Here is a 9,794-nt window from a genome sequence, read left to right as displayed (position 1 = left end):
GTGCACCAGCAACATTAAAATTGAGCTTTTAGCATGCGTGCGTTAATAAAATGTTTTTAAAATGTCCACGCTTTGCACCGACACACATACCCAGTCATGTGCGCTCTATTGCAGCAGCTGCGCAGAAACTATGTCAGCATATTTCTAGTTCCAGGCACTTAACATTAACTTAACATGTGTTAGGGATGTTAACCATTTAAAGTTCCACTCAAGATGATTACATTGAAGCAACAGCATACAAAACAAAGCTTTCTGCCAATCAAATGAATATATTAATAGTTGCAGCCCTAATGTAGATGCTTACTGAGCAAAGCCCAAATAGATTTGATGCCTATTTTTTCCAGCAAATATTCAAATTGTACTATTTGGGGGGAATAGGTGGCAACTTGTCTAGGGTGTACCGCGCCTACCGCCAGAATGCAGCTGAGATTGGCTCCAGCAACCCCCTCCACCGCGTAAGGGACAAGCAGTAGAAAATTGATGGATGGGATAGTTTTACTAATTAACGCAAACATCCTCTCTTTAATGTCTGTTCTTTGTTACTTCCTCATCATAGCATTCCAGGTGACATAAAAATGTGCCAGATGTGAGAATGACCTAAAAAGATTTATACTTTATTTCAAAGCATCATCAGGAGAAAGTATTTTGTACAAGTAAAGAAAGCACAATGATAGTGTGGACAATAGTTCAACTTTCTCCTGCTGCTAAAAACCACCAACGCTCCTCTGCATGCACGCGGCGTATTCCCAATTTCCCCGAAGAAAAAGATCCCATTGCCATTTTGCCCCAAGGAGAGAATGTAAGATCCGTTTGAATGAAGGTGGAGTCTGGAGAATCAGGAAGAGGTGGAGACAAATGAATGGATGTCTTGACTCTGGATCTTCACTTGGACTTTGGGGGTTCTTTTCCTCCGTCGCTGCCGTCCGACTTTTTCTGCTTTTGCTGCATTATTTCAGCATCCCTTTAATGCAGAAACACTTTGTTAGGAACAAACTTAGAGCGTACTCGCAAGAGGACAATCACACACCTGCTTAGGCGCCTAAAGTCTGACACATTTGGCAAATCTCTGATCTTGACTCAAGATTGGTACATTGAGTAATTGGAAGAGGTGGGCCGGGACACTGCATGATTGCAAGTCATAAAATGGCTAACGCGGTCGCTCAATCGCCATTTGTATCACTTTATTCCCGGGGTCGGGAACCTTTTTGGCTGAGAGAGCCATGAAAGGGAAGCTAATTTAAAATGTATTTCTGTGACAGCCATATAATATTTTTTAACACTGAATACAACTAAATGTGTGCATTTTTAAGTAAGACCAACATTTTTAGAGTATTATTATTTTCAATAACATTGTTATTCTAAAGCTAACCAATAATGAATAAAATACTTCTTACCATTAATGCGACTTCTTGAACAGGTGCGGTAGAAAACGGATGGATGGATTAAAATGCATGAGAATGTTTTATTTTAACACTGTGATTACCAGCGGAATTATTCATTACCTATCGTGTTAAGCAATGCCAGCTAAAATGTATCTGAGAGCCAGATGCAGTCATCTAAAAAGAGCCACATCTGGCTCTAGAGCAGTGGTTCTTAACCTTGTTGGAGGTACCGAACCCCACCAGTTTCATATGCGCATTCACCGAACCCTTCATAGGTGAAAAATAAAATGATTTTTTTTTTCAAATTCAAGACAAAGTTATATGTTTTTGGTAACACTTTAGTATGGGGAACATATTCTAAGTAACAAAGACTTAATTTAGAGTTTATTGGACACTAGGGGAACATATTCTAAGTAACAAAGACTTGATTTAGAGTTATTTGGTTAGAGGGTTAGGGTAATAATAAGGCCATGCCGAATAAGGCATTAATAAGTACTTAATAATGACTAGTTATGAGCCAATATGTTACTAATTTGCATGTTAATAAGCAACTAATTAATGGTGAATATGTTCCCCATACTAAAGTATTACCATGTTTTTTTACTGGTGCACAAAATGAACCGTGCATGAACATCACCTTGTTCAAACAACAAAACCAACACAGTGCATAAACTCACAACAAATGACACACCTGCAAATCAGTGTGACTTCTGCTGTTGCCGTATCCGTAATACGCAGATAAGGAGAAGTTTTTATTTACACGATGAGCCTGGTGTATCTTTACCTCCGCCGAACCCCTGAGCCCGACTCACCGAACCCCTAGGGTTCGATCAAACCCAGGTTAAGAACCACTGCTCTAGAGCCATAGGTTCCCTACCCCCGCTTTAATCAAAGGTGTCCCAAGTGTGGTGCGCAGCTCGAGTTTTGTTGGCTCGCAGAATATTGTCGAAATAAAATCTTACAAAAAAACAGTAAAAATGTAAGAAAAAAGAAAAAACCCCATGTGTTTAGAAAAAGCTGAAAATGATTATAGTAATAGCTAATAATCATATATGCTTTGCCACCCATAACACAAAGCTGACAAAGTTTTGTGAATAAATATGTCTGTTTTTAAAATGTTGTTACAAAACAAAGAAAAAAAAATGGCACCTGCATGTTTTAACTTTTCAGAAAGTCACTGCCCGACTTAAATCATAATTAATTCATCACATTTCTTAACTGCCCCACAGTTGTTTGAGGACTACTTCATTGATCAATATTATTTTAAAATGTGTAAGAATATGTTTTAATCACATTTCAAAACTCATCCGTTGCTTGCTAAGATTGTTGTTAAGGATTTCTGGACTAGAAAGACTATTTGAAAAAAACAACAACTTGGTGTGTATTTTAATGCAGTTCACTGTGTATATTTTGTGATGGGATCAATTGATGCACGTTAATGAACTTATGCATTAAGTCATAACTTAAATATTCCAAAACAAAATGTTAACTACCGGTTTAGATTTGACAAAAAGCTTTTAAAATAAAAAATAATTATAAAGAGTGACGATGCTAAAAAGCACAGGGCCCTAAGGATGGGTACCTTTCAGAGGGGTTCCCCTAGATTGCCAAGAAGCCTGTGGCAGTGGGGGTGTGGCCAATGTGACATTATTTGCTATGGTGCATTTATTTTCTTTAAAAATACAAAAAATGTAAACATACCGGTACATTTCAAACAAAACTGTTATTGTAGTATTAACATATATTTTTCTTACATAATATTGTTTTGCTCTATTTTCAATTGTTGCTGCTTATTGCACAATGTACTTTGTTCAGATTTTTTTTTTTCCATTAGATTTCTTAAATCCTTTAATCACTCTGTATTAAAAACGAGTAGCAACAAATCTACCATCTATTTCTGGTGTTATTGTAGACTGTATTCTTGTTTAGAGAATCTTCTGTCACTCCATGTCCACGATAACAAGCGAGCTGTAAAGGAGCCTGACGTCACACTTGCTTCACGCTGCTGGGAATCTTTCTCTCAATAAAAGCGCCACTGCCATCCTACATTTTGACGATTGCTGTCATTATATCTCGGATACAATGAAGCTCCTCCACATCACTAACATGCTGCCTTCGCTCCAGACAACCCCAGGCCGTGCGTATGGCTTACATCATCACAACATTTGTTTTCTGCAGTGCTGATTGGCTAATCAAAGTCTATTTTGGGCCACCAAATTTTCAGTGCATCACTAGTCAATAGTGCGTAAATAATGAACTATATATCTTTATTCATACTGTAACCAGCTGCTGGTGTTAATGTGTATGTTAGTGTGTTATGATGTTCATTTTTCCCGTGGTCTCTGAACGCACCGCGTCGGCGGAGAATGAGGAGTGTTGTGTGTGTCAGAATAATTGTATCTAAGTAATCACAAAACTTTGTGTTTCAATGAGTTCCCGGCGAGCAGACAAAAGCTGTCTTTGAACCTACCAAGAAGAAGGCTTGTAAAACTCCACTGTGTAGGATGGGAAGCAACATGAAGGTGTTCTGTTTCTTTCATGTATTCTAATCCACAGAAAGATATTGTCTTGACCAGAGAACTACAAAGCGAAGAGGAAGCAGGACCTGACTCCCCTCCAGGCGACCTTTTCTTTGAACTGTTTTACGACCTTTTCTTTGAACCGACCTTTTCTTTGAACTTTTCTGTAACCAAAGGTGATGGCTGTTTACGACCCCTGTCCCTTAGAAACAGCTGTTGCCATGTAATCAGGGAAAGTACAATCTTTCTGGCAGAGCGCGTTGGAACACTGTACAAGGGTACAGGTGTACGCGCTCTCCTCAATTGAGCCAAATTTAATTATCTCTCTGTTTAATTCCTTGCTTCTTGTCTTGTTTAATAGATGTCATAGCCTGAATATGCTAAAGATAGTTTTGTTTTTTACTGTCTTCCAGTACAACAGGGCCTTTGGCGGGACCTATAAAGCTGATATGGCTCGCGATGAAAATGAGCTTGACACCCCCGCAGTATAAAAGTACCAAATTTGGTATCTATCCCTACAAGGATCAGCGTTAAAATCCCACAAAAAAGCATGCAGAAATTAAAAAGTCATAAGGAAATGCTGGCTGTTTGTTCAGGGGGAATACTGTTTTATACCTTGGACAATAAGGTAAATAGACTCAAAATAAGCTAAAAGTCATAACTTAAAATTCCCTTGTTTGCGTGAGTAATAAAGAAGTATTAGCGTGAGTAATAAAGAAGTATCAATAAATAATCGCATCGCTTCTCTCACAACTTAAAAATGGCAAGTTACAGCTTTCCACTATGAAAATAATCAAGACCAAAAATAATCCACTGAGTCAGTCAGGAGTTCCCAAGTACGGCATGGAACGGACAGCCTAGTGAGAGTACGATAATAATGCCTTTTACCTCTGCTTCCGAGCAGCAGCCGACAGCCCGTCATCGCCCCTCTTCCCTTTGCCGCCGTCATTCGCCTTCTTGGCATTCTTTTGGCGTGCAAGCTCACGTTGATTTCCCCCTTTAAAAAGGTAGAGCAAAACCACACAATGTAAATTAAGTACATGTGACCAAGAGTCACACTAATAATAGCTTAATACCTTCAATCAACACAAATAAGAAGGAGAGAAGTGTCATATAGTCTCAACACAACTAATAACATTTAGCATGAAAAAAAGAATAAGAAAAAGAGCGGGGTAAAAAAAGCAGCAGACGTGGCAAGGGGGCGCTGTGGAGCAGCATGCAAACAACAACAAGTCAAGCGTCAGTACAACAGGTCAGCCAATTAGCAATATTTCCCGTAATTGTGATCGAATACATATTTCACAGACAATTAGTTTGAAAATAAAAACAATTAGAAAATGATCATTTTGACAACTAACAAGATAGGAGCGCTTTGAACATGGTATTGCACGAAGTCGGTTTCAGTAGGCCCACGAGTGGATATAAGAAGCTATTTTCGAATAAAATAAAAGTAACAATACCTTTTAAGGCATTTTGGTTGATTTTAACTGTCTTTAATGAGAACAGTTTGAATATTGGTGCGCTTTTTTAATAAAATTAAACATCCCTGAGGGAGGACGTGATGTCTGGATCCAGCAATTAGACGGCACCCAAACTAGCTCACAGAAACAACCGGCCCAATACGAGCATGCAATTGTTGTGAAGTACATATTGCCTTACGGTAAATTTATATATGTCGATACCCACTGGTCATGTTTGTATTCGACGCGTCTGTCGACCCAAATCCACACGAAAAGCTCAGCCGAAAGGGCCAAATCTCCCTCTGCGTCTCCTCAGTCGCTCTTTCTCGCCTGCTTTGGTTTGCGCTGAAATGCGCATGCGCGTAGGCAGGACTCGAAGGTTCCGGGCGCTCATACGCAGTGGTGTATCGCAGAGGTGAGCCCCAGAGGAATACAAGGTTTTCAGGAGGTAAATATTATTATCATTAAATAAATAAAAGGTTTTCAGAAGGTAAATATTCTTATCATTGAATAATTGTGTTAAGTGAAAACAATGTATGACAATAGTTATTTTGTGTCAGAATGTTGGTTTGCTTTTTTTATGCAATGTTATAGTAGCAGTATCGAGTGAATATTTACTTCATTCACCATCTGCAGAGCACAAAATGAAAAAAAATTATAAAAATAAAATGTGTTGTTTTTAGCATTTTTTAAAAGCCACTACTACTAAAGCTACCGAATAACACTTGTCCTTGTGAGCTTATTAGTTTTAGACTGATTGATTGATTGATTGAGACTTTTATTAGTAGGTTGCACAGTGAAGTACATATTCCGTACAATTGACCACTAAATGGTAACACCCAAATAAGTTATTCAACTTGTTTAAGTCGGGGTCCACGTAAATTGATTCATGATACAGATATATACTATCATATATACTATCATCATAATACAGTCATCACACAAGATAATCACATTGAATTATTTACATTATTTACAATCAGGGGTGTGGAGGGGGGGGGAATATGGACATCAAGTAGTGGACATAGAGAGAGAGAGAGAGAGAGAGAGAGAGAGAGAGAGAGAGAGAGAGAGAGAGAGAGAGAGAGAGAGAGAGAGAGAGAGAGAGAGAGAGAGAGAGAGAGAGAGAGAGAGAGAGAGAGAGAGAGAGAGAGAGAGAGAGATCAGAAGGCATAAGAAAAAGTATCTGCATTTGATTGTTTACATTTGATTATTAGCAATCCGGGGAGGGTGTTAGTTTAGGGTTGTAGCTGCCTGGAGGTGAACTTTTATTGCGGTTTTGAAGGAGGATAGAGATGCCCTTTCTTTTATACCTGTTGGGAGGGAGCGCATTCCACATTGATGTGGCATAGAAAGAGAATGAGGCAAAACATAGATATGCTCAAAAATAAATTTTTCTTTATAAGGTTTTTTTTATTTTATTTTTATTTTTGGCAGTCTTTGAAGACTGCCCAAAAGGGACAAGCGGTAGGAGATGGATGGACACACCTTACACACACAGGTCTCGAAATAAAACGAATAAAAAGAAGCATTGGCAGTATTTGGCCAGAAGATGGCAGCGTTAGCAAATCATGGAAATGAAGGTTAAAAGGCAATTCAAGTGTTTTTTTTAAGGATTAAAAATGGTACACGGGCATTGAACGTTTTGTAAATAATAATTTTAGGAAAAATATGTTTTGTACAGTTGTATTCAACATTATTTGACGCTCATTGAAAATATATTTATACCTATAATAATGTAGTGCTACTTTATTTGTATGATATTGAAATATGTTGTTACTTTTCAAGTGTTCTTAATGTTTAGAATTTTTATGAAACACTGCATAATCCAATTTCCCCTAATTTGAGTTTTACCCATATTGTATATAAAATAACGCCATACTTGATTTTAAAATAAAATGTTGACTTAGTCTGTGTCGCATCTGTGTGATCATGTTTTGTTTAAGTTATGTTCTACTTGGTTTTGGACTGTTTTTTGTTCCTGCTTTTCATTCCCTTGTCTTGTTTCCATGGTTACCCATTAGTTTCACCTGTTCCACGTTTGGACTCATTGTGCACTCTTGTTTGTCACCATAGCAACCCATTAGTTTTCACCTGTCCTCACGACTCACACCTGTCTTTAATCATGTCTGTGTTATTTAAGTCCATTGTTTTCCTGTTGTTCGTCCTGGCGTCCTCACACATTCAGCACTCTGCTTCATGTCGTGTCACAGTTCTCTATGTCAAGTAAGTTTGTGTTTATTGTTCATAGTTTTTGTGCCCACGTGCATGTCTTTTGTTTCATAGCCAAGTTTGTTACCTCCTCTGTGAGCGCCTTTTGTTTATTTCTTTTTTATTGTTAAATAAACATGTATTCAAATTCACGCCTCGCACGCGCCAATTTTCCTTTGCACCACGGGAGAACAAACCACGCCACAGACCCAGTCCTGACAGTCTGATCTAATACACTGAATAAGTCAACAAGTGTATTTAAAAAAATATATATTTTAATATTATTTATTAACAATAATAATATAATATTTCAAATAATATTTTATTAAAAGGACAAGTGGTAGAAAATGAATTGATGTATTTATCTTATTGTTTATTTATTAGTTCTTTATTACCGGTAGTTCTTTTTATGAGCTCCCTCCTGGCCATGAGAGAATTTCAACTACATTAGACACATGCAGATCAGAGACCAAATAAAATAAAATAAAAACTCATTAAAACACTAATTAGACGAATCAATGATACAAAAATAAATAAAAAACAATTCCTTGTACTTTTTTTGACCTCTTTAAAATCTCAGGCTCTTAGCCAATGCACCAGGAAATGTACTTACTGCCACGCGCCTTAAATGACACAAATAACCCCTTAGTGACCATAAACACTTTCACACTTTCACTTCATTTATGCCACCAGAAGAACGCGCTTTACGCTTTTGAGGCGTAATGATGTCCAAAAAGTTAATTAATAATGTTGTTGTTTTTTGTTTTTTTTAATATTACTAATGTTTTTTTGGTTTTACTTTGTTTTTTACAAATGACGATATTATATCATATAGGGGGGATTCAAAAAGTTTATACTTCTTCCCATTACCCTTTTGAGATATGTTTAATTTAATTTAATTTAATTGTATTAACTCAATTTTCTTTTCTTTTTTGTGAAATAATAATATTGACGTTGAGAAAGAGACTGTTCACTGGAGATATGTATGTATATTATGTGCTACATGTATGATACGGAACAAAGTATGACATACTCAATTAACAAAACAAAACAAAACAAAAATCGCAGGTGTTATTTTTTTTTTCTTTGAATTGTGTAGATGAAGAGTGTTTTTGTGTGTGAAAACAATTATTAATTCAAAAATATATAATTGTGTACCTAAATATTTAATTACATTTAGTACATTATGGCACACTTAATAACACCTGTATGTATTTGATTCACATTATAATGAATTAATGACATGTTCAATTATTTAAAAAAAAAAAAGTTATTTAATTTTGTCCCATTTCGCCCTACATTTATTAGATTCTTATGTGTGAATTTATTCAAAGACTATCATACCCTATATATGTTGATAGAAATACATGTTTGTTTTTAAATGTATTTCAAGTGTAACTGCCTAGAAATGTGCCTTATAAACACACACACACACACACACACACACACACACACACACACACACACACACACACACACACACACACACATACACACACACACACACATGACTTGTACAGTATTTATATTTGGTCTGTGGTTCATAAATGTAAAAGTTTGTTTAATGAGGTGTTCGTACATCATGGTTCCACTGTACAGCAGTATAGTCGCCCTCTTTTGGCCAAAGAGAGAATGCAGCTTTCAAGGGTTTCCTTCACCTTTTGCAATGACAAGCTTTCTCCACATTTTTCAAACAGTAGTTTAGAGGCCACACATAACTAAAGTAGTGCAGCTGCACATAAATGTTTTTTGTTACTCTACTCCGCAGGTCTTCTTAGAAAAGCCTACCACGATGAGATATAATTGGCCATATTGTATTTGGAACTTTCTGGGGGAAAAAAACAAACTCCAAAGAATGTTGTGCTTTTGAGTCACCACATGATCCAGAGAGCTCTCTCCTTTTAGTGAAGACAACAGAGTAATTAAAGCTTGAGACAGGATCTGAGAGGTTTTTGCGTGTTGGAGCATGAAGAATTTAGCAGCATGTAGCGGAGCATGTCAAACATTGTGGTCAGTTTATTAGGCTGCTGGCGACACAGTATGTCTGCCTCCGACTTGTTTTTGCCTCCACAGCTGCTGGCAGCTACAGTGTCATGCTTCAACCAAACTATATTTGTCTCCCGGTGCTTTTAGCACCACCTGCTCATTTGGACTCTCTCAAAGATTTTGGATGCTAATGTCTCCTTCATTGCTGTTGGGCAGTGCATGTGCACCATCACATC

At 37.2% G+C, this 9,794-nt stretch overlaps 1 protein-coding gene across 1 annotated transcript; it reads right to left on the bottom strand.

Annotated features, from left to right (window-relative positions):
* Window positions 1–587: 587 nt before the first annotated feature.
* Window positions 588–5,750, bottom strand: LOC133662888 (small EDRK-rich factor 2-like). The gene is made up of 3 exons (XM_062067074.1): window positions 5,588–5,750; window positions 4,790–4,898; window positions 588–961 (listed from the first exon to the last, which is right to left on the bottom strand). Exons 1-3 carry the CDS (start codon window positions 5,592–5,594, stop codon window positions 883–885), a joined length of 195 nt encoding a protein of 64 aa, XP_061923058.1. The 5' UTR covers window positions 5,595–5,750; the 3' UTR covers window positions 588–882.
* Between the last annotated feature and the right edge of the window lie 4,044 nt (window positions 5,751–9,794).

Source organism: Entelurus aequoreus, linkage group LG02, assembly GCF_033978785.1.
Source record: "Entelurus aequoreus isolate RoL-2023_Sb linkage group LG02, RoL_Eaeq_v1.1, whole genome shotgun sequence".
NCBI classification, from domain to species: Eukaryota; Metazoa; Chordata; class Actinopteri; order Syngnathiformes; family Syngnathidae; genus Entelurus; species Entelurus aequoreus.
The sequence above is the reverse complement of the archived record's forward strand: the minus strand, read 5'-3'. Positions and strand labels throughout refer to the sequence as shown.